This window comes from Aethalodelphis obliquidens, unplaced genomic scaffold, assembly GCF_003676395.1.
Source record: "Aethalodelphis obliquidens isolate GAN/ISIS:26980383/991018 unplaced genomic scaffold, ASM367639v1 scaffold120, whole genome shotgun sequence".
NCBI classification, from domain to species: domain Eukaryota; kingdom Metazoa; phylum Chordata; class Mammalia; order Artiodactyla; family Delphinidae; genus Aethalodelphis; species Aethalodelphis obliquidens.
In genome coordinates, this window is record NW_020838064.1 from 1304884 (window position 1) to 1330675 (window position 25792).

Sequence of the window (25792 nt, forward strand, 5' to 3'; positions counted from 1 at the left end):
TTTTTTTTTTTGCTGTACGCGGGCCTCTCACTGTTGTGACCTCTTCCGTTGCAGAGCACAGGCTCCGGACGCGCAGGCTCAGCGGCCATGGCTCACGGGCCCAGCCGCTCCGCGGCATGTGGGATCTTCCCGGACTGGGACACGAACCCGTGTCCCCTGCGTCAGCAGGCGGACTCCCAACCACTGCGCCACCAGGGAAGCCACCCTGTATTCTTATACTGAGTACTTAAGTAAATTTTTAATAGAAAAACAAACATGTAGAAACAGAAGACTCCATCTTTTCTTTAACCCTCCTGAAGCTGGGGCACACAGGCCATAAAACTTGCCCAACTGTACAAAACATGTTTTTATTGCCCCAGGTTGGTGTCAGGACTGTCATCAATCTCTCCTACAAAATAAAGTTACATTACAGGACAAAGGTCCACTGGGCCTGGAAAATAATTTCTCTGATACGATCATGAGCTTGCCTCAATTGTTTTCAGCAAAGACAAGCCACTGCTTAATCTCTCTGGCCAGCTCCCTCTTGGGCCTATCATTAAAATTTATATGTGACATGATAAAGGTTATTAGCTAAAACTACTATAGTAATCATATTACAATATATAAAGGTATCAAACCAACATGTACATCCTCAAATGTATACAGTGTTATATGTCAATCACATCTCAATTTAATAAAAAAACACACATGTAAAAGATGTAAGAATGCTAATTACTTGCTATGTTGAGGACTGTTTTTCAGTGCATAAATGTGATACGCATACTGTAATGCATTAGTGAAGATTTTAAAAAAACAGGAAAAAAGATGGTTGTAAAAGTGCTACTTGCTCAATATGTTCAGAATACTTTTATTTTAGTCAATGCATGGGATGTCGATTCTGTAATGTGTGTAGAAAAGTTTTTAAAATTCAGCGTGAGAGAGAAGTTGTAAGACTGCTACAGACTTGCAACCCACATGGAGAACAGAACCCTGCTATTTCCATGAATGGATGTGACAGTCATTTTGTAATACATATAGAAATGTTTAAAAACACTTGTAAGACATATGCTGAAGTGGTATTTGCTTGCTACATAGAAAACCCTGTTCAGCAAGTGGCTGTTTTGTTCATTCTATAAACATGAACAGAAGTGTTTAAAAACACATGAAAAATATGTGTAAGGCTGCTACTTGCTTGCATGGGTGAGAACAGTGATATTACAGGGAATGTACATGATGGCCATTCTGTAATGCATGTAGAATGGTTTTAAAAACACATATTGAAAACAAATAAATTGAAATTAACAACAATAAAATTTAATTAAAATTCAGTTTCTTGGTCACATTAGCCACATTTCAAGTGCTTAAGAGTTAGTGGCTGTCGAATTTCACAGTACAGATCCAGAACATTTTTATCACTGTAGAAAATTCATTCTTTGGGGCAGGGCTGTTTTTTATCATGCATAGTTTATTGAACATTTATGATCAAGTGCATCTAAGTCTCCTGTGAAATCTTTCCTATAACGAAGAAGATCATGGTGTGTGGTGACCTACAGCAAGGAACTTCTCTCATGGGATGTGACCTAAAGAAATGGGGCTAACAGCAGTTCTGGGATTTGATCTCACTAGCATGTGACCTTGGGTGAGTCACTGGCTTTCTTTTCTCCTTGCATAGTTTGCAAGCTTCAGTTTTCTCATTTGTATAGTGGACATTTTAACACCCACCTGACGATTCCTCTCAGTTGTTCTGAGGAAAACATGAGATCAGAGATGTAAAATCCACTTTTTCAAAACCAAATGCAGTGGACAAATTCGATGCTTTCTATCGATCGATTCAGAAATGTTCAATAGCATGGCATTTTAATACCAGTAACTTTCAGAAAGGTATTTTTATATACTTGTATTTTTTAAAACATCTAAAGGAGGGGTTCTCAACCTGGGATAATTTTGTTCCCCAGGAAACATCTGGCATGTCTGGAGACATGTTTGCTTGTCACAGCAGTGGGGCTGCTACCAGCATCTAGTGGATGGAGGCCAGGGATGCTGTAAACACCCTCCAGTGGACAGGACAGGCCCACAGCAAAGGAGTGTCGGGTCCAAGGTTGAGAAACCCTAGTCTAGAAGGCAGAGACACCACTTTTCATAGCTGCAATCTTATTTGCTGAAAAAAAGTGGGATTAAAAAAATGAAAGCACACACACAAAAACATTTTTTAGAATAAAGAAGAATTTAAAACGTTTGGAACTACTATAGGAAGGATGAGATTAATTCTACTTTAGAGCAGCAGGGTTAACCTGGGATTAATAGACTTTTAAGGGATTTCAGGGACTGCGTATGTGTGTGCACAAGTGCGGTGTGTGCATGTGCACATGTAAGGGCATGTATGCACGTGTGTACCACGCACACCTGTGTGTGTAATTGCTGGGAAGAGGAGTCACAGCTTTCATCCAGGTGGTCTAGGATTACAATATGTTAAGGTCTTTCAATGTCAGAGAAGTTAAATAAATTCTATCTGGGTTTATTTTCACGGAAACTTCTTTCTACAGGGGAACTCAGATCTTGTTGCAGGTCAATACAAAGGTGGCAGGAATCAGGAAAAGGCCAAGGGCTGAAAGTGACAAAATACATTTCCTGTACATCTTAGCAGGGGCGGATGAACATTATCCTTGCCGATAAGGTCACTGCAAATCCTGTTTTCTTTCACTGGTACCTGTGTCAACACTCGTGTTTGATTCTCACTGCAGACATTCAGGAACCTGGTCTTTAAATTAACCTATTTCAGTATTGAGGGTCCAAATCCAGAATTATGTTAAATACTTACAGTGCCAGAAAGCAAGTCTATGATATAACTGTAAAAGTAAATGAGTCCAGAACTACTTATTGGATACATTGTGCATTGAATATCTGTAAAAAAACAAAAACAAGAACGTCAGTAGAAATAGCTTCAGTCTCTATAACTTGTCTATCATAATTTGTGTATATATGCTTGTATATGTATATACATTTAGATGTCATATACAATTATATATGGATATGTTTGTGAATCTGTGATTTTCTATTTGCAATCTAAACGCCAGTGCACCAAGTACAGTACCATTTTCCCCTTTCACTATTCTCTAAATACCTGGGATATATGTTTTTTCTATATGTTTCGTATATGGGTCTAATAACAGCACAGGCTTTCTGATTGTATTAGTATTTTACGTTTTGGGGTTCATGTTTGCACATGTTTTGGAAGATGTGGTCGATATAATTATTATTCCATTTTAAGCAATCCAGTTTTAAAAGATCTCTACATGTGTGTAAATTAACAAGCAGTTTCACTTAAAAAAAAAACATATGTTTACCTGCATATAATTGACCAAGAAAATTTTTGAACAGCAATTTTAGTGACACTACATTATGCTAGAACAACTAATTCACTTCCTCTGTATCAGTCAGCTATTTCTGTGTAACAACCTTAAAGTCTCAAATTATTTAACCTCCAAACATTTATTTTCTCCTTCATGGATCTACAGTTTGAGTTCACTCAGCTGATTCAGGCTAAGCCAGGATGGACACCAGGCTCCCAGTTGGGCTGAGGTCTGCTCTACATGATTTCTCTCTGGGACCAGACTGGAGAGGCAGTGGCTACCTGGGGGGGATGCTCTCCTCATGGCTCTTCTCATAAGGCAGGCCAACCACATAAAGCCGTTTCAAACTAATACTCCACTAGACAAAAGAAGTCACATGGCCAAGAGCAATATCAATGGGGGCAGAAAGTATTCTCTGCTCACAGTGGGAAGCTTTGCAAAGTTACAATTACAGGGGAGTGACAAACTGGGGAAAATAATCCAATGTACTACCCCTTCTCTGGACCTTAGTTTCCCCTTTGTTAAAATAAGAGAGTTGAACCAGTTCCTCCAAGGCCAATTCCAGCTCTGCCATTTTATAATCCTAACATGTGTGTTCACTTATTCATTCAACAAACACTTCTTAATTACTATGCACTAGGTACATGCTGGAGATAAAATGATGAGTAAGAAATAGTTCCTGCCTTTGAAAAGCTCACCATCAAGTGGTAGAAAGGATAAGTAGAAGTTAGGTGTATATAAGGTGCTCAAATGGTTGTATGAACACAGTATTAGAGGCAAAGAGGAGGGAGACAGTCACTATTTGGAGCAGAGTCAGGAAGATGGAAAGAGACAGCTGCCACTCTGCTCCTCACTCACTGTCCTCAAGCCTAGAGGTCGGCAAACTATGGTCCTTGTGCCAAATCTGGCCAGCTGCCTTTTTTTGTTAATACCGTGTTATCGGAACACAGCTATGCCCATTTGGGACATTTCTCCGTGGTCACTTTTGTGCCACAACGGCAGTACTGAATAGTTGCAACAGAGACCATATGGCCAGCCAAGCCTAAAATATTGACTATCTGGCCCTTTCCAGGAACGTGTCCACCAGCCACACCTGGCTTTTCATTTCTCTAATATGCTGAGTTATTCCCAGCTCTGAACCTTTGCAGATGCTGTTCCTCTGCATGAAGAAGCTTCCCCGAGCTCTCCAACAGCTGCCTTCTCCTTGTCCTCCTGGGCTCACCTGACATATCCCTGCCTTCACAGAGGGCTTGGGGCACCCCTCAGCCTCCAGTGTCCTGGTGTCTGACCTCTCAGCACCTTATCCTTTCCCCTCCCCCAGAGGCAAATTCATAGCTTATATACCTCTTCGTGTGGTCCCTTCCTAACGTCCATCCTCTGCTATAGTGCAGTACCCTGTGGCGGTCCCTGCTGTAGCCCCAGGGCCTGGCTCAGGGCCCAGCACACAGCAGGTGCTCAATAAACACTTGTTGAAGGAACGGAGAAGGGAAGTGAGAAGAGGAAGAAAGGGACTTCTGACCCTTATCTTAAGGGACAAAGTTTACTAGGTAAGTCGAAAAAAAAAGCATGTGCAGGAGGACGATGCAGTCAGAGGAAATAATGAGGAAAAAGAAGAGATGCGTGGTGTCCACGCTCAGAGTCCAGCTTCATTTCCTCCAAGAGCGTGGCCTCCCTCCGCCCAAGGCCCTGCTCACGGCTAAAGGGAGAACTGAACAGGCAGTGGTGTCTAGTGAGACAGAATAGCATTCAGTTCTTCTAGAAAGAAATAATACTAAAAAAAAAAAAAAAAAAGCTGCATTTATTGAGCACTTTCCATGGGCAAAGCACTGTATTATCTTAGTTAATATTCATTTAAAAATTATGAGTATTGCTTAATCATTACTTAAGTTTTCTGTATTAAATAATATAGAATTTATATTATTGTTTTCAATTATTTGTACTTTAAATAATAAGTATTTATTATCTTTTAATGAGCTAAGTATTAAATAGTGTAGTACAACATTATTTGAATAATGAAACAATTGTCTCACTAGTTAAATCATCACCTTCATTCTACGGATAAGGAAAATGAGGCTCACAAAATCTAATCAACTAACAGAGCTGGGCCTTGAAACCGAACCCAGGGGTTTTCACACAGCAGCAGGAGATATTTATCTGTGACATGGACATATTAGAAATGAGAATGCAGCATCGGGCAGGCAGTAGGCACTCAAAAAGTCAGCGTTTCCACGTTATTCTTATTTGATTTTTAAGTGTAATAGAATTAAAACAAAAACAAATATGATGAGGAGGAATGTTTAGAGCCACAGAAGTGACTGCAGACGGGGCATTCTTCTGGGGAGAGGAGTCATGTGATAGAAGCAGGAGGTTTCCACTTCCAGCTCCTAGCACAGAGCCTAGTACTAGACGGTGGTAAATAAACATCTCTGGAATGACAGAAATTATCCCCATTTGAAAAAACAGGATGCCCAGACCTGACTTACACTGAGAATTCAGTAAGAAAACACAGGTCCATTACCTGCCATAGCGTCTGGCAGATGACTGATGTTTAATAAATGGCAGCCTGAGCAACACCATTATCGGAGATAAAAGCCTTGAAATAAAAGCTTGAAATGAAGTCACTGGAGTCGACCGTATTATGTTTACTAAATAGTCCACTTCCCCACCCCCCATTGCTCCTCCCAAACGCCTTGCTGAACCCAGGAGTGGCGAGTGACTTGCACTGGCTAGTAAGGTGTGGCGAAAAGGATGTGCGTCATCTCCAGGCAGAAGCATTAGAAGCCAGCACGTGTTTGCCATGGCTCTTTTTCCTTTGGACATTGTGACTATCAATAGTGCAGAGAGAGGCTGCTCCCTCAGCTTGGGCTCCAGAGTGAAGACAACATGGAACAAAGCCACCACCAAACACTGATGGACATACAGTGTGAGCAAGAAAGAAACGTTTGTGGTTACTGGGTGCTGAGTTATGGGGTCATTTGTTTCTGCAGCATAACCTAGCCTATCCTGACTAATACAGTCACCCAAGACTTAGATTATAAAGATTGCTAGAGAAAGAAGCATTGTAGCTAGGTACACAATGAAAAGAACACTCCTTATGGCAAATCAGGCCTTACACTCACCCGCGCCTTTGGATGGAATGAGCACAAAGCTGCTGTTGGTGATCTTGTATCTGGTGAGCAAGACTGGGAGCAAAACCAGCATAAAGATGATCAGAAATATCACCAAATTCAGCAATACCAGAAACCGTAAGAAGGAGAAGTAGGACTGAATTCCAGTGCCGAATTTCCCTGGAAAAAAGAAATCCAGACATCACTGACCAGGAGTATTGATACAGTACCCACTGTAGGTTCAATCAGCCACAGAGGGCTGAACTGAAATTGGAGGCTCTTAGTGGGGGAGGGAGGAAGAATAATTTCAAGGCTCTACTTGAAATTATTAAGTTTAAACTTTCACATGTAAATCTACAATCACTCTTAAATCAATTATTTGAGATGGTGTGAGAGAGGACTCAATATTTTCTCATAGGAATATCTAATGGACTCAGCACCATTTATTGAAAAGGCTATCCTTTCCCTAGTTAATTGCAATAGTGCGTTTGTAATTGACTATATATTTATGGACCTGTTTCTGAATTCCCTCTTCTGTTCTATGGGTCTATTTGTCTATCTTTGCACCAATACCAGAACTGTCTCATTATTGCAGATACAATAATACTTGATATATGGTGCTCTAAGTCTTTAGGCTTTCTTCTTCCTCAGGCACCCTTGGTCCTCTGCATTTCTATATAAATTTTAGAATCAGCATATTCATTTTCACACATACACACATGCATGCATGTGCAAAATGTGCTGAGATTTGGACTGGGATTACATGGAATATATAGGTCAGTTTGAGAACAAGTGACATCTTTACAATATTGAGTCTCTGATCCGTGAACATGGTATATTTAGGTTCTTTAATTTCTCTCAACAATATTTTATAGTTTTCTGTGCAGAATTATTTCACATAGTTCTTTAGATGTATTCCTAGGTGCAATGATACTACAGTATAACTTATTTTTTAAATGTTTGTTGCTGGTATATAGAAATACAGTTGGTTATATATATAGATCTTATATCTAGCAACCTTGCCAAAGTTACCTCAATTCTAATAGTTTGTCTTTTTTGTTTTCTACAAATAAATCATGTCATCTGCAAAAAAAAAGAGACAACTTATGTCTTCCTTTCTGGTCATTGACCCTTTTTTTCCCATCATTGTACATTGGCTAGGACTTCCAGGACAATGCTGAATAGAATCTGTGATAATTAGAAGTCTTTTCCTCATTCTCAATCTTAGAAGAAAAGCTTTCAATATTTCACCATTAAGTATGATGTGTGCTATACAATGTTTATAGATATTTTTTCCCAGATTAAGAAAGCTCCTGGGAATTCCCTGGCGGTCCAGTGGTTAGGACTTAGCTCTTTCACATTGTGGTGGCCTGGGTTCAATCCCTGGTTGGGGAACTAAGATCCCACAAGCCACACAGTGCGGCCAAAAAAACAAAAAACAAAACAAACAACAACAACAAAAAAAAGAAGGCTCCCATCGATTTCTTATTTGCTGAGAATGAGAACTGAATTTCACCAATGCTTTTTCTGCATCAGTTGGGTTAATCATATAATTTTTTTCCTTTATTCTGTTAAGGCAGTGAATTACATTCATCGATTTTTCAAATAGAAAACAAACCTTCCACCAAACAATGATTAAATTACTAAAGACAGACAGAAAGCACTCAAAGAGTAAGGATGTCTGCTTGTTCTTGGTGTGGGCAAAGAACTTATATTCTGAGACTGAAGATGTGAAACCCACAATCTTTTCTTCTCTCCTTGACAGAGGTAAGGAGCTTAACTATCAATCCTTCACTTCCTGTCAGATGAGTACCTAGTCAGCCAAGAAATCACAGGATTGGAGTCACTGAAGAGAAAATCAAGGGCCCAGTTCCATGGGGAGAAACTACCTTCCAACACATAAGCCACTTTATGAATGAAAATCTTCATAAAAGCCACCACTTAACAAGAGAGGAATCTGGGCATGGTGGCTAAAACCTTGGGTCCTGAAGCTTGACTGCCTGGGTTCAAATTCTGGGTCTGCCTTGTTCTAGCCAATGAACTTGGGCAAGTGTTTTAATCTCTCTGAACCACGTACATGATAAATGCCTATGTGAAAAATGGGTTCTTGTGAGGATCAACGGAGATCATATGAGTAAAATGTTGAACACAATGCCCAGTTCACAGTGAAGGCTCAATAAAGGTTAGCTTTTATTATTTTTTGCTCCAAAGATGATGTTCACTTAAACTTCTAAAGTGGATGGTTGAAGTTCTAAGTTTCTAATGAATCCCCCCCGGAAATAAGTTTACATTCTCCCAATAAAACAACTAAAAAAGTTCATTGAATAGATTACCACTGGTACTTTATAGGTTTTAAAATAGTAATAATGGGGGCAATAAATTTTTTCACATATCCTGCCATGGTCCTTACAAACATCACAAAATTTCCATTTCAGCAGTTTTGAGGAGAAGCTTGTAAATTGTTTTGCTTTCTAGTAGAAACCGGGTAATCCTAAAAGGTATTTTCCCCCTGGCTCAGTTATGTCACCCAAATGTTTAATTTTTTTTTTCTGATTTTACATTTTGTCATAACTTCCAATTTTTGTATACCTGCTGTGGACTGAATTGTATATTGTTCCCCCCACCCCCTGCAAATTTATATGTTGGAACTCAAACCCTCAGTGTGATGGTATCTGGAAACAGGCCTTGGGGAGGTAACACGGCTAAGGTAAGGTCAGGAAAGTGGGGCCCTCATGATGGGTTAGTCCCCTTAGAAGAATAAGCAACAAAGCGTGCTCTCTCTCCCTAAGCACACACAAAGAGGAGGTCATTTGAGGACAGAGTGACAAGGTGGCCGGATATCAAACTTCCAGTCTCCAGGACTGTAAGAAAATAAATTTCTATTCTTTAAGTCACCCAGTCTATGGATTTTGTTATGACAGGCATACCTTTTATTGTGCTTTGCTTTATTGCGCTTTACAGATATTTTGTTTTTCATACATTGAAGGTTTGTGGCAAGCCTGCATCAAGCAAGTCCATCAGCACCATTTTTGCAGAGCATTTGCTCACTTCCTGTCTCTGTGTCGCATTTTGGTAATTCTCGCAATACTTCAAACCCCCCACCAGCAAAAAGATTACAATTCACTGAAGGCTCAGATGATGGTTAGCATTTTTTAGCAATAAAGAACTTTTTAATTAAGTTATGTACACTACTTTTTAGACATAATGCTATTGCACACTTAATAGACTACGGTATCGTGCAAACACAACTTTTATATGCACTGGGAAACCAAAATATTCACGTGACTCACTTTATTGCGGTAGTCTGGAACCAAACCCTCAATATCTCCTAGGTCTGCCTGTACTTCATCCCAATTCTCACCATTACGGGAAAGTAGGATTATTAATATTTTCAGGGCTATGGGTGTCTTTGGCAGTCTGATGAGGCTTATTGAGCCCCATCTTGGAATAACATTTTTAAACGCACAAAATACAAATGGTCGTATGATGATCAAAACATTATTGTATAAACTAAATTTGTGATAGATTAATACATGAGTATTTTCATTAACATATTAAATAACAAGGTCTAGTGGCAGATCTAATCACTGCTGTAATTTCAAAGTCGTGATGAGCACAGATGCTATTCCTAGTCAACTACAACAACTGGAAGGAACAGGAAGACATCTGCGATGTTCCTGGTGACGAAGACACAGGCTCTATTAATCCTTAACTGTGGCTAGTTGCTCACATTCATCACGGAAGGAAATGCTACGTTTCAGCTGGGGGGTGAGTGAAAACAAAGCTGTCCTTTCCTCAGGCGCAGGAGACTTCTACGGAGGAGCACGTGCAGTGTGGGGTGTGTACCTTCTATGCTGCGAATGTCCTTCCGCCACAGCTCCAGGTGGGTTGTCATCTCGCGAGCCTTCTCTATGAACCTCTCCCAAGACTTGCTGCTATACCGTTTCCACTGGTCCCACTCAGATAAGTACTTCATTTGGGTCTCCTGAATGTCCCTGCATTGAGAAACAAGCATGACAATGACAAGGCAGGGTCATCAACCTCAGCACCAAATAAAACCCCAGCCGAGAGGATGTGGAAAACCTGGAGCCCTCATGCACCCCTGGTGGGAATGGAAAATGGTGTGGCCACTAGGAAGAAGTTCAGCAGTTCCTCAGAAAGTTAAACGCAGAATTACCATATGACCCGGCAATTCCACTCGTAGGTAGATACTCCAAAAGAATTGAAAACAGGGTCTCAAACAAAAACTTGTACACAAATGTTCAACGCAGCATTAATCACAATAGGCAAAATGTGTCAACAACCCAAATCTCCATCAAAGGATAAATAAACTGTGCTCTATCCACACAGTAGAATGTTATTCAGCCACAAAAAGGAAGTACTGATACATTCTACAACTTATGTGAACCTTGAAAACATGATGTTAAGTGAAAGAAGTCAGACACATGGATGATTCCATGTACATGAAATGTCCAGAATGGCAAATCTATAGAGACGGAGAGTAGATTCATGGTTGGCAGGTGCTGGGGGGAAGGGGAACAGAGTGACTACAGACAACGATGAGGCTTAGGGGGTTGCAGAGCCACAAGATGGCAGCAGCCTGGGTCCCTGAGTGACTGCAAAGTTCCCCCTTGACCTTAACCCAGGACTTTTATGTGAGCAAGAAATGAACTTCTAATACACTGAGATTTTACCTGTGTGGGTATCTTTGTCACAGCAGCTTAGCTTATCCTAAGTAATAAACTTTTAATTATGTGAACTCTTCAGGAAATGCATTCCATGCATAAAAAGCACCTCTTCCCAAAACATACACCATATGCCTTCCAGATGGCTGCTGGACAAACCTTAGTCTCCGCTTCTCAGAGATGTTCAGTGCGTATTTCCGAATGGATTGGTTGTCAAGGTTTTCAGTGATTTCTCCCTCCAACTGGGAGCTGTAAGAGTCTGTTGGCTTCAGCAAAGTGCCACTTTGCTTGTCCTGGGAAAGGATGGTCGTCCTCTTACGAGCAATAGACCGGTAGCTTGGCAATTCTTGAAGGAAAGTCACAGGTGGAGAAGAAAAGCAACTGGAGTCCAAAGAGAGGCTCTCTGGATAAGAAGGAAGAAAACCACCATTCACCCCAGTGAACTTGGGGACCAAAACCCAAAACTTACGTAGGAGACTTAGATCTCAGAGACCCTAACTAAACCTCACAGTCAGGAGCCTGGGCCACTCACAGAGTATTTGTATCTTAATTATTTCATTTACCAGGATGGTGCTCAGGACAATGAAATCATCTGCAAAAGGGTTCACTTTCAGCAGGTGTGTTTTAAGTTACATGATGCCTGCATTCTAGTGTCTGGCTTCAGCCACTTGCTAGGTGTGTGGCTTTGAGTAATCTAACCTCTGTTTTTCATTTGGCAAATTGGGCTAGTGACATTTGCCCCAACTATCCTCACACAGTGTAGGGTATCCACTGTATGGGATAAAGCTCTGAAAAGCATAAACTGCTTTGCAAATGCATAGCGATAACAACATCATCAACGACAATAATAATAATGGCGTTTATGGAGCACTTCCTTTGCACCAGGCACTCTGTTAAGAGCTTCATGACCACTCATGGGATGTGGGCTGGCCTTACGATCTGCTTGGACCAACAGAATGCAACAGAAGTGGTGCTGTGCCAGTTCTAAGCCTAGCCTCAGGAGGCCTTGCCAGCTTCTGCTGTTCTTTGGACGCCAGCTGCTGCCTTGTGAACAAGCCCAAGCTAACCTGCTGGAGGATGAGACCAGGTAGAGCAGGGATGATCACCCCAACCGAGACCATGCCAGGCCAGCCTACAGCCAGCTGTTGCCCAACTGACCACAGATGCTCACATGTACTGAGGTAGGTACTATTATCATCCCCATTTTACAGATGAGAAAATAAAGTCATTCATGGGTTCTCCAACCCCTTGCCCAAGCCCTCGAAGCCCTGCATGATCTGACTCCTGCCCGCCTCTCCAGCTCCTCAGGCTCTCTGACCTCCAACCTACATTTCTTAGGATCCTTCGTATACTAAAATGGGCCTGTGTTCCCTCCTCCTCAGAGCCTTTGCATTGCTGTTCCCTCTGCCTGGAGTGAACTTCTTAGCTCCTACTTGAATGCCACTTCCTCAAGGAAACCAACCCTGCCTCACTGCACTATTGTAGGTGTCTTTTTTTTTTTTTTTTTTTGCGGTACGCGGGTCTCTCACTGTTGTGGCCTCTCCCGCTGCAGAGCACAGGCTCCGGACGTGCAGGCCCAGCAGCCATGGCTCACAGGCCCAGCCGATCCACGGCATGTGGGATCTTCCCGGACCAGGGCACGAACCCGTGTCCCCTGCATTGGCAGGCAGACTCTCAACCACTGAGCCACCAGGGAAACCCTGTAGGTGTCTTGTTACTCATTTTCCCCCACACAGTAAGTCCTTCACAGTACTTATCACAATCTATAACCTTATATTTCTTTGCGTGACCATGTGAGTATGTCTGTCTTACCCAGTGGACTGTAAGTTCTCGGAGGGCAGGGACTGTGAAGATTTCCTCACCATTGCAACCCAGAACACAGCAGCATCCCTGGCTCAGAGTAGTTCAATAAATACTTATTGGATAGATGGATGAGTGGATGACATTCGTAACTTGCCCGTGCTTAGAGAGCCTGGGGGTGGGGGCATTGGAAACAGAGCCAGGTCTGCCTACTCAAGAATCTCTATTAACTATACTTCAATAAAAATAAAAATAAAAATAAAGAATATTCACTCTGCTACATCAGACCACAGCTGGAGGCCAAGTTTTGCTGTGTCTTGTGCAGAGGTCCGAGGAGGGAGAGCTTTCTGTTGAAGGTGAGGAACGAATGCCACTTTCAGGATGTATTTTATACCTGATATGATTTTAGTTTGGGAAGACCATCCTGAGTGGAGACAGGACATGGAAGGAGGAGGTAGGAGGCAGCTGTGATAACCTAAGCAATTACCCCTCCAGGGAGCAAAGCTTGCTTGGGTTTGAATCTGGGGTCTGTCGATTACTAGCTGTGTGTCTTTGGGGAAATTACTTAACTTCTCTGACCTTCAGTTTTCTCATCTCAAAAACTCATTCATTCACCAAATATACCTATCATGTGTCAGATCTGGAGCTAGGGATACTACAGTGAACAAAGTAAATACCCTACTCACATGGCACTGAGGCTACATAGAGGGGGTGTGTGAGCCCTGTGGATATTTGGGGAAGGGCATCCTGGGAGATGGAAACAGCAAGTGCAAAGGCCCTGAGGCAGGGGCATGCACAGCATGCTTGAAGAAGAGCATGGAGGCCTAGGTGAGTGGGGAAGAGTGAATGAATGGGAGCCTCGAAGGCTCTTTTGTTGGTGGCCCCCAAAGAGCCACACCAGCCCTCTGTGGTCTCCTCCCCTTGAATCCGGGCTGGACCCATGACTTGTTTTTAAACAAAGGTCGCGAGAGAACTGATACTCTGCCAGTTCCAGATCCAAGCCTTAAAAGGGCCAGGAAGCTTCTACTCTGTGCTGTTGGGAGCCTGGGGCTGCTGTGTTAGAAGTCCAGCGATGCTGCTGACACAACCACATGGAGAGAAAGAGGCCCCAAGGCTCCAAGGAGGACAACCAAGGAACTGGCTGACAGTAAGGATCAAGGTCCCGGCTTATGACCCCAGCAGGCCATTGCAGCCGGTCCCCAGCCACCCTGGTCGTCCTCGCCAGGCCCCACCATGGGCACGAAAAGGCCACTGGATGCTCAGACCCAGCAGATAGGACACAGAGCTGAGCAAACCATCTCCTCTGTAGCCTGCTCATTTCCTGATGCGCAGGATCAGCAGAAACAATAAAATGGCTTAAGCCATCACATTTGGAGCAATCGATCAAGCAACAACAGGGAGCTGGGACAGGAAGAATGGAAAGCAGGGATCAGAGAGGTGGCCAGGACAAACCAGGTCAGACTCTGTGGGCTGTGCTATGACCCTTCCATGGCAGCCACCCGGGGCTCTGGGCCAAAGCATGTCGTGATCGGAGCACGTTTCAAAGGATCACTCTGTAGGCTTCAGGGCTAAGGACGAGATCCATCATAGGAGTGCCAGCTTGTGAGAATCAAAGGTGATCATGCAGGCGGAAACACTGAGCACAGCCCTGCACGCAGTGGGCTCTGTAAATGTACTTATAGCTAACAGCAAGGGAGCGCTGGGGGGAGGGGACCGGCCAAGGCCTTGATCCGAGCTGGAGTCTGATGGTGCAGGACAGTAATCCTTGCCTCTCCGATGGGCAAGTTCACATCGCAGAACAGCTGTCCCACTGCTGATGACACGGACACGCGTCTGGAGCCCTGCCAGTCACCAAGCGCAAGCCGACAAACCCGGCTCAACCTTTATTCCCGGCCCCAGCCCGCCCCACCCCCTCCAGGGCATGACACACTTCCATTAGTAACATGGCTCCCTAAGCAAACACGGGGGTCCGGGGTTGGGGTGGAGGCTGAAGGCTAGAGGCTCGAAGCCCACCGCTCCTCCCTCTGGCCAGCAACAAAGGGCTGTTATGAACCAGAACAAAGGCCTTTGAATATGGAGCGGCACTGGCCCACTGAATATTCAGCAGCTGCGGGACCCAGGGCCGGAGCTGGAGACGGGCTGGCTTGTCACCCACTAGCCAGGCCACCCCAGGAGAAATAAAGACCGCCTCTGAGTCACACGTTTCTCATCTCAGGAACGGTGGGTATAATACCATGACCTCAGCAGCGTGATCATGAGGACAAATGTACCAACAACATAAATAATACTGGCTGGGAATTTGGGAGCATACCTTGCGCCAGGCTATTTGCAGTACACGATATGCATCACCACACTCAATTCTCTGAGCTACTCAGTGAACAGAATTATCCCATTTTACATATGAAGAAAGTGAGGCTCGGAGAGGTTAGGTGCTTTGCCCACTCACACAGCTAGGAAGTGCTGGAACTAGGAACTTATCACGGGTCTGTCAGATGCCAAAGCTATAGTCTTTACTATGAGACCACTCGGTGGGCCATGGATTTGCAAGTGCTTTGTAAACAATAAAATGCCACGCGAACTAATCATCTGATTGTTCTTGCAGCCACACCACAGGAAGGATACATCCTATTCACATTTCCCAGCAACAGCCTCTGATGGAAAACTCTATTTTCAAAATGGCCATCACTGAAGAGGAATGCTTTTTCCTTTTCAGACATCCTTGGGAAGTTCTGCATCTTCAAGTTAAAAGAAAAATCACAACTATACCCTTGAACACAAGCACCATTATTTTTGTAGCTGGTACACTTCCAACCCTTTGCATGTAGGACCACACACTTTTCAAAGCATGACATCACTGAATTTCTCACACCACCCTGCTGGGAAGGCTTTGCTGCCCTGGTTTTTCAACAGGGAACCTGAGGTCTGGAGAGATGGCGGCTTGCCCAAGGCTTTGATGTCAAGACAGACTCCTGGTTCTACCGATTCTTAGAAAGGCAGGTGGCATCACCTCTCCTAGCCTTGGTTTTCTCATCCTGAGAGGATAAGAATGGCTCACTAGTTACTGTCGGACGTTCTCCTGAGTTGATCATTTAAGCCTGTGGTGTGTAGGCTGCTTGATGACCATGTGCATGGGAGGCTGGAGCAGGTCTCAGATACTGGGCTGCCTCCACCTAGGAAGGCCTAGAATCTGTTGGCCACTGGAGTCAGATTTCAGCAAGCAGGAGGTTACTTAGGTGGGAGGATGACTGGGTAATTATTACAGGAGATATGGGGACAGGGGCAGGGGTAACTACTTCTTCTGGTATCTGCTGTTCTTCCAGGTTAAGGACAAAGTTAGTCTCTCTGAGGCTTAGAGCGGTGCCTTGCTCACAGAAACCTCTCCATCTGGAGAATGAATGAATGGATGGATGAATGGGCAGAGGCAGGCACATCTGGAGAGCATCCTGACGTCCCAACTTGCTGGGCAGCTCTTTCCACAGGACACCAAATCCTACCAACGAGCACAAACATTCCCAGAATGTGGGCACAGGCCAACTGTGACCTAAATGGCACCAAAACCACCGCCAGCCTCCCTCAGGGGCTTGCCGAGAACCTAGCCTGACCGTATTTGGTGCCGGCTTCACTCCAGGGTTTTTCTTCCCACTCACAGAATCATGGAAACTCTGGGGAAGAAGGGACCTTCTGGGTCATCTGGTCCAGGCAACCGGCCAGCTGCTGTGGCAGTGAGCTCTGTTTGATACCTTTCATGGAGTCCCTCTCTGTGTGGGACTCTGGGCTGGGGGCAGGGGCTCTGGAGATGATGAAGGTTTACAGACTTGCTTCCCGCCTCGAAGAGTTTCCCCCCCGCCTCGTCCAACCAGCACTTATCTCCCAAGTGCCCAGCCCACTGCATCCCTGTCATTAGCCCATCCTCCTCCCTATGTGTTTACCTGCGTATTGACTCTGACCGTCTCCCTCCCCCATTAGACTGTGACCTCCATGAGGAAAGGGACCCCATCTCTCTCCTTCACCACGGAGTCCTCAGGCTGTAAGACAGAGCCTGACACATGGCGATGCTTAATAAAAACCTGTTAAGTGAATGAACGCATGCATGAATGAACTGTGAATAAATGAATTTGGTGCTGAGGTTACAGGCAACATTGGCTCACCCACCAGGGAGACCAAAGTATATGTTTAGCACACCAGCAAAAGAGGGGCACCAAAAAAATGAGAAGAAGATGTAAGGAATTTAAGCATTTAATATTATTCTTTTCTTTAGGGGTGACTTTTTATTTCACAATTGAAAAAGCTGGCACAAAAATATTGATTGGGATGTTGACTGTATATTACAGCCTTTCTACTTCAGGTACTTTACACAAGGCAGCCCTATTAGACACATGCACGTACACCCAGTTTGACGTTACCAGTAAGACAATGTAGACATCGATTTCAGAGCTTCTTAGACTTCTTTCCACTCACGTCTGTGTGTGTGACATTGTTTTGATTTTGGATGCTAACTGGAGCTGGGGCACCTGAATAATTTCTGCTCACAGCTGCCAAAGGGTCTTAACCAAGGAGCTCCCAGTGCAGGGGATCTGGTTAAAGCTTCTATGACATTTATACCAAGTGCTCAAAAACCTCTGAGGCCAGGGGACTCATCAAGGCCCTACTCCTGGCAGGACCACCCAACCACCCATCCATTCATTCACTCATTCACTTGAAAAGATTTACTCAGCAACTGCTACGTGCCATGCACCGTTCTAGGACTGGGACGCAGCCTTGAATACGACACACAAACTCCCCCTGCCTCTGGAGGAGACAGACGATAGACAAGTAAGAACAATATATTTCAAATGATGATAGATGTCTGGAGAAAAATAAAGCAGGGGTGTATTTGAGCAAAGCCTGAAGGGAGGGAGGGAAAGAGCCACGTGGTTATCTGGAGGAAGAGCATCCAACAGAAGATAGAGATGAGCAAGGTAGAGACAGAGAAGAGCAAGTGCAAAGGCCCTGAGGCAGGACTGTGCCTGGTCAGTTCGAGGAACAAGAAGGCCCGTGTGGCTGAAGGAGAGTCAGCAGGGTAGGAGGTCGGGGAGAAACAGGCCAGGCCACATGGGGCCTGTGGGCCATGTTGTTACCTTACTCGGGTAAGGTGGGAACCAAGGGGGGTTCTCAGCAGAGAACGATCTGACTCAGATTTAACAGGATCTCTCCGGGCAGCCATGTGGCAATTTCTGTCCTTGAGCTACGCAGGTGGGCATGGCTACAGCCCATGGCAGGGCATCACGTGTCAAGGGGCACCATCCTGCAATGACGGAAACGTTCTATAATGGTACTATTTAACGTGGTGACCGCTAGCCACTTGTGGCTACTGGGTTACTGAAATGTGGCTGGTAAGACTAAGGAAATGAATTTTTAATTTTATCAGACTTTATTCAATTTACACCTTACAGCCACGTGTGGCTAGTGGCTACTGTACTGGACAACACAGAGGGGCCTTTTTCACAGGAACCCAGAACCTAGTCTGAGAGGGGAGGAGCCAGGGCCTTGGGAGCCTCCTGCATCTGCCAGACTTCAGAATCGCAGGGCTGGGGGGACCTGCGTGAGTCACACCACCTGGCACCTGGGTGGGGCCTGGGGAACGACTGGGTCCCAAGGCTTTATGACCAGACAAGCAAACAGCCATCAGGAGCAGTGACTAACTGCGCAATCAGATCCATGCTGAGCCCAGAACCCAGGCCTCCTGGTTTCGAAGCCAGTAGAGCATCCGGTGGACTGTCCATGGAGCTGTTACAGTGCTTCTGTCTGTCTGAGGAGGTGACATGACACGTGGTTAAGAGCACTGGCTCCAAAGCCCGCTGCCTGGATCCTAACCCCGGCTCCACTTGCTATCCGTGTGACCTGGCAAGTTTCTTGACCATTCTGTGCCTCAGTTTTCCCACCTGTAAAATAGGGGTAGTAGTTCCCACCTCGCACAGCCCTCCTAAGGCTATTAGATGGCTCCTGTATGTCAAGTGCTTAGAAAAGAGGGCAGCAAATCTTTTCTGTAAAGAGCCAGATAGTAAATACTATTTACCACACGGTCTCTGTCACAACTATTCAACCTGCCACTGCAGTAGGAAAGCAGCCATAATGCATGACTGTTTCCTAATGAAACTTTATAGAAATACATGGTGGCCCAGATTTGGCCCATGGGCTGTAGTTTGCAGACCCCTGGCTTAGGGCAGTGCCTGGCACATCGTGCTACCTACTTGAAGCCAGGACTCTGATTATTTATTGATGAACTTAATGTACATGAAGATTTAAATCTGCAGTGGCAAGGGGGAGGAGGGGGTGTCCTCTCGCTAAGGACCAAGCTACTCCCTATGTGGAGTGTTTATCTTCCTTGGCTAGGACCTCTCCAAAAAAGACTTCCAACTTTCCTGGAAGTGACAATAACCAAAAATTCGCCCTTATTGAGCCTTTACCGTGTGCCATGATGATGTCAAATCCTTTACCTAGCTATCTCCTGTGATCCTCAGGATGGGCCCTTCTTATGTATTACCCTTATTTTGCAATGTGGAAAGTTCAGAGAAGACAGGACCTTTTTCCAAGGTCAAGTTAAGGTCTGAACCATGAGGGCAATGACCTCAGCATGTCTTACTCACTCTTACACCCCTAGTGATTAGCATGGGGCTGGCACATAACAGGGACTCAAAAAACATGTCAAATTAATACACGGACACAGTAGCTCTATTCACAACATGAATATCCTTCTGTTGCAGCAGCTTGTCAAGTAACATCTCAGGGCCTCAGTTTCCAGGGGGATAAAATGGGCAAATAACACCTACTACACTGAGTTGCTCTGAGGAATTAAAGAAAGTTACCCACTTGAGTCCCAAATCAAATTGCTGACGGAGCCTACTGACCCTCAGGGACCGGCTCCTGCTAGCTGACCTCGTCCCATCTCCTCTCCAAGCTCCAGCCCAAGGCCTCCTCAGATACATGGAGGCCATTCCCACCTCTGCCCTTTGCTCTTCCCGTAGCCCCTCCGAACACTCTTCCCACCGGGGCTTCCCATTCACCTGCGCTGGCTCCTCTACATCCTTGGGCCTCGGCTCAGCGGTCCCCTCCTGGGAGGGCTGTCCAGGCGGGCCGCTCCCCCTCTCTGTCTCATCACCTGCTTATCTCCTTCTCAGCACCTATGCTTAGCTGTCTCTGACCCATTTCCCTCCACCTGTTTAGGGTCTCCCCTGCTGGACTAGAAGCTTCGTGAAAGCACGTCCCTTGCCTGCCTCTTTCGTCCCTAGGCCCCTTGCCTGGTGCATGCTTTTGGCCCAGGATCAGTTCCCCACCTTCTCCTGGTGGGAGTGGGAAAACACAGAAGGGCTGGGTGGTCCCACAGCCGAACAATGCTCTTTTACAAAGCAGCCAGATCGCAACAAAGTTAACAACACTGAAAAGTCATTTCCCCCTTTTATCCCTTAAATTCTTCACTTCCTGAAGAAAAAACCAAACAAAAAAAGCCACTCACGGCCTCTGGCCTTTGGGCCTAATCCGGTCCTGAACTGCTGGGCAGACAGAGCTCGGCCTCTTCCAGACAGAGGGGAAAAAAATAACTCAGGTCAGAAGGCTGGCTCACTGTGGCCTGTGTCCAGGCCTGCACAACAGCCCTCCCACCCAGGACAGCTTTGATGAGTAACCTGGATGAATGGACTTAGCAGATAAAGTTAAAAAAAAAACAAAACACAGGCAGGTCAAACGGTTACTTGTCTTCAAATTTCCTAAAATCGGTCAGACTAAAACAGCCCACGGAATAGTTGTTTAACTACATAAGTATCTAACAGATACCTTCAGAGAGTATAGGCACAGAGCACATGCAGTCATCAAACCTGATAATACTGGGGCTAGAAAAGGCCCTAATAATCATAATCATAATAATACCAAGAGCTACCATTCAAGTGCACAGCGCCTGCCCACAAGGTGCTGCTTATCTCATTAAATCCTTTCAGTGACCCTAGCAGATGGGGGTATGTGAAAATATTTTGGAACTAGGTAGAGGGGATGGTTGTACCATATTGTGAACGCACTAAATGCTGTACACTTTAAAATGGTTGATTTTGTTATGCGAATTATGCCTCGATCTCCGCCCCCCAAAAATGTCACTGCATGCATGCTAGCCGAAGGACTCCCGACAGGAATGAGCATGTAGTTATACTACACATCCTGTACACATACATTTACTGGCTGGTATGAAGTACTGACAGACTGGAATATGGTAAATATTTGACAAAGGGAAAAAATCATGCAGAGTCACTCCATTCAATAAACACAGAACATGCCAGGTACGACGGGGCTGAGGGGCAAAAAGCCCTGGAAGAGGGCAAAATGCCTCATGGTCAGGGGGTGGGGAGGCGTTGCCTCTTGGGAGGAGGGGACATTCCAGCTGAGAGCAGAAGTGTGAGGAGCTGGCCCTGGGAAGAGCAGGGGGAAGGGTGTGCCGGCTAGAGGGAACAGAGGCTGCAAAGACCTGGAGGGAAGCGCTGGGGCCTGGGAGGGGTGGGGAGCAGGTGGAGAGGCCCTGGAACAAGGCGGTCCTCCGGCTTCCATTCCTATCAGAATCTCCACTTTATAGATGAGGAAACGGAAGCTCAGAAAGGGCAGTAACTTGCTCAAGGCTACACAGTTTATAAGAGGCCAAGTCGGTGTCTGAACCTGGGTCTGCTTAATTCCAAAATCCCTGCCCTTAAAAATGATACAACTCAAGAGAAGTGAGAATACAGTTCAAGGGATACTTTGACAGGGTGAGGCTAGCGGGCTCTGTGGGTACAGAGACGAGACATAGTCTAGCCTGTGGGAGGGGAGGTAGTCAGGGAAGGCTTCCAGGAGGAAGTGACACCAGACTGAAAGATGAGAAAAATAGTATGCCTTAAAAGGAAGTAAAGTAATAGCCTCATGGAAGAGGGAACAGCAGAAGCTTCTCAGGCTCAAAAAGTGGCATGGGAACCGTCAGGTGGGGGTGGGGGGTGTGTGTGGAGATGGGAGCTAAGATGGGGACCAAATCGCTAAGGGCATCCTTTCAACTAGTGTTTATTGAAGGCCTCCTATACACCAAGCACTGGGCTAAGCAGGGGGATGCCATGGTGAGCCAAACAGGCCCAGGCCCTGCCCTGCTGGAGCTTACCATCTAGTAGGAGAGCAGAGACATCATAGCAACAGTTAACACTTACATGGGCCATGGCAGCCACTCCCCAGGATGGCCCCCTGTGACCCTCCCCTCCTAATATTCACGCCTCTATACAGGCCCCATCCACACTGAACAGGGCTGACCCGTGTGAACAATAAAAACAACACAGTGTGATTTCTAAGACCAGCTCATAAAAGACACTACAGCTTCCGCCTTGCTCTCTCTTGGATCATCTGCTCTGAGAGAAGCCAGCCACCACGTCTCGAGGACACTTAAGCAGCCCTCTGGGAAGTCCACATGGAGAGGAACTGAGGCTTCCTGTCAACAGCCAGTGTCAACTCACCATCCATGTGAGCGAGTCATCTTGGAAGGGATCCTCCAGCTCCAGGCAAGCCTTTGAATGACTGCATGGCTGGCTGACACCATGACTGCAATTTTGTAAGACAGACTGAGCCAGAAAAGCCTAGATAGGTCACTCCCCAATTCCTGACCCACAGAAACCTTGAGGTAAGTGGGTTCTAAGCCTCTAAATTTTGGGAAAATTTGTTCCAAGGTACAGATAACTAACTTAAGCATTTACTTATTTATATAAGTTATGAATTTATTTATATAAGTAAGTTATTTATATAAATTATCTGAATCCTCATAATGACCTCCTGAAGTAGGTACTTTCGTTATTTAATACATAAGGAAACTGAGGCACCAGGCACTGCCTTTCCCAAAGACAAAACCAGTGAATGGGAAAAAGAGGGTTTGCATCTGAGAATCCAGAGTCTAGACTTGAAACCACTACACTATAGCTGCCAGCATGGCTGTGGGTATACTCCATCATTCATTCATTCATCACAGGTTTAGTACCTACCACGTGCTGGACACTGTTCTAGGTCCTAGGGGAACAAGAAAAAGCCCCTGATTTTCATGGCACCCACATTCTAGAAGGAGAGATAGCTAATAAACCAGGAAATGATCAAACCACATGACTTCAGATGGTGCTAAGTGCTTTGAAGGAATAAGCAAGGTCAGGGTAAGAGATAGGGGGGTACTTCTCCAAACAAGATGACTCCAGAGGTCTGCCTCTCTGAAGTGACATTTGAGCAGAGACCTGACAGGAGCAGAAAGAGGCTGCCATATGAAGATCAAAGAGAAATGCACTCCAAGCAACGAGAACAGCAGATGCAAAGGCCCTGAGGCAGAAATGACCTTGATATGTTGGAGGAATGAGAAGGCAGTCAGTGTAGCTGGAGCAGCATGGGCTAAGGTAAGGCTGTAGGTGATGAGAGCCTGCAGAGGTGGGCTGGGGTCCTTGCTGGCCTTGTTGGAGGCCTGGAGCTTGTTCTCAGAGCAGTGGGAAGCCACTGAAAAGTTTTAATTAAGAAGGCAATTATTGTCTATTCAGCCATAAAAACAAATGAAATAGTGCTATTTGCAGCAACATGTATGGACCTTGAGATTATCACACTAAGTGAAGTAAGTCAGAAAGAGAAAGACAAATACCATACGCTGTCACTTACCTGTGGAATCTAAAATATGACACAAGTGAACTTATCTGCGAAACAGGAACAGTTTCACAGATACAGAGAACAGACTTGTGGTTGCCAAGGGGAAGGGGGGTTGAAGGAGGGATGGATTGGGAGTTTGGGACTAGCAGATGCAAACCATTATATACAGAATGAATAAACAACAAGGTCCTACTGTATAGCACAGGGAACTATATTCAATATCCTGTAATAAACCATCATGGAAAAGAAAAAAAAAAAAGAAGGCAAATGTTGTGATCTGTTTTATCATTAAGAAGGATACACATTTCCCAATTCTGTAAACTAGACGCCCTGTGTCTCCTGACCCCCTCCAGCTGTCCTCCCGAGATGCTCATACAGTGCGTCATGGTTTACAAACTGCTGCAAAGTTATAAACACAGTCCCTTCTGAGCCTTCCACTCATGCTGGTGGGTACAAGGTCATAAAATATCATCTGTCCAAGGGACAGGGAGAACCTTTTGATTAGAGGCGCTAGTTACAGTACTCATAAAAAGATGCTTAGAGATCCCCTTGAACACCCAGCAAAGATCCAAGCAAGAGGAATCTCCTTGCCTTCTGTATGGGAAACCAGGGTTGGCATCTTAAATGTGATGAAGTGTGATTAAATAAGAGAAAGATAAAAAATCATGTGGAAAATACTTGAATAGCTATTACTGAAAGGCTGAAATTGAGCTGATGCCAGCACTATTAACACTGCATTAGAAAATAATTAGCATCAAACCCAGTCTTTTTTCTGATTCCCGAGCAAGTTCCCAGAGTTTGAGTCTCTCTAGATGTTTTTCTCTTTTTCTTCTTCTAGATGTTGAGATCAATCCAATCAGAGGGGCCCAATGCCCAAATCTACACTCATGCTTTACTGTAGGTCCTTGTAACAAAATCTCTATTCTCAAATTGAAATAGAAAAAACGCTGCAGATAAAACTCACAGTGGGGAAGTTGAAGCCAAGGTACTAGGTATTGGAAGCATTGTCCACACACACACACACACACACACACACACAAAACCTCACAGTGGGGTCTTGTGTTTTCTTAAGGGCAAATATAAGATATGAATGCTGCAAGGAAGCCTGCCTGGGTACTGGCAACTTTTCTATCTTGACTGAGTAGCGGTTGTACACATTTATGTTAAAATTCACAGAGCTGTACACTTCACTCTTAAGTTTTACCCAATAAAAAAAGGGAAAAGCATATACTTGTCTGGCTACCACTGATAGTGCCTTTTCTGTATCAAGCACTGTGCTAGGCACTTCACACATTTTTCTCAACTAATCCCACCACCATCTTATTCCCATTTTACTGCTGAAGAACCTAAGGTTCAGAGAGGGCAAGTCACTTACCAAAGATCACACAGCAATAAATAGCCGAAGCAGAATTCAGTTCTAAGTCCATCTAATTGTAAAGCCTCGTATGTTTGGGAGGCAGGCACCTGGTATCAGAATGTTAGGGCTGACAGGGATCTCACAATCTTTTCATTTAACATCTAAGATTATTTTGAGACTTGCCCGGGATCCCTCGACCAGCTTTGGGAAGGCAAACTCACCACTGTCGAGACTCCCATTCTAGTGCTCCTTTTGGTAGGGCATGGGCTCTCTGAATTGGGTGAGGATGGGTTGGAGGAGGGAGACCAGCAATAAGAAAGATCCGCTTTCCCCCAAGCCGGGAGGTGGGGAGGGGGCCGGGCCCGCGCCGAGCTCCCAGCACCTCGCGGCCGCTGGCACCCGCCGGCCGCCTGGAGCCGGGTCCGCGCCGCCCTACCTTGGTGGATGAAGGCCTGCCTGCTGGGCCTGCCGGGCGGGAGCGCACTGGCACTGGACTCGCTCATGGCTGCGCCGCGCGCCCGCGAAATGCCGCCGGAGACCCGCTCCGGCCGCCGCCGCCTCCCGGCCTTCCCTCACGGAGCCGGGATTCCAGATTCCGGGGCCGACGTCACAGAGGCGGGGGCGGGCGGGGGCGGGGCGTCCCAGTGGCCCTTCCCACGCCCGACCCCGCTGGACCACCCGAGCAGCCCTGCGCTGGGAGGCGAGGTGTAGCCAGGAGGCAGTGGGAGGGTGCGGCTCCGCCGCGTCGGGGACCCATGAGGCGCGGCTGGAGAGCCGGAGAGACCCGGGACAGCTCCGTCCAGCGGCCGCGAGGAGGGGAGACGTCCCAGATTTTAAAAAGTGTAATAAAAATAACCAAGACGCCGAACA

At 45.5% G+C, this 25792-nt stretch overlaps 1 protein-coding gene across 1 annotated transcript in view; it reads right to left on the reverse strand.

The window, feature by feature from the left end:
* TMC7 (transmembrane channel like 7) overlaps positions 1–25533 on the reverse strand; it is a 49164-nt gene extending 23631 nt beyond the window's left edge. Inside the window, exons 1-5 of the mRNA XM_027098119.1 lie at positions 25359–25533; positions 11281–11524; positions 10283–10431; positions 6449–6616; positions 2798–2880 (exon numbers count right to left, since the gene is read on the reverse strand). Of these exons, the coding sequence (XP_026953920.1) occupies positions 2798–2880; positions 6449–6616; positions 10283–10431; positions 11281–11524; positions 25359–25425 (711 nt within the window). The 5' untranslated portion in view covers positions 25426–25533. The remainder of the gene's footprint in view (positions 1–2797; positions 2881–6448; positions 6617–10282; positions 10432–11280; positions 11525–25358) is intronic.
* Positions 25534–25792: the final 259 nt, after the last annotated feature.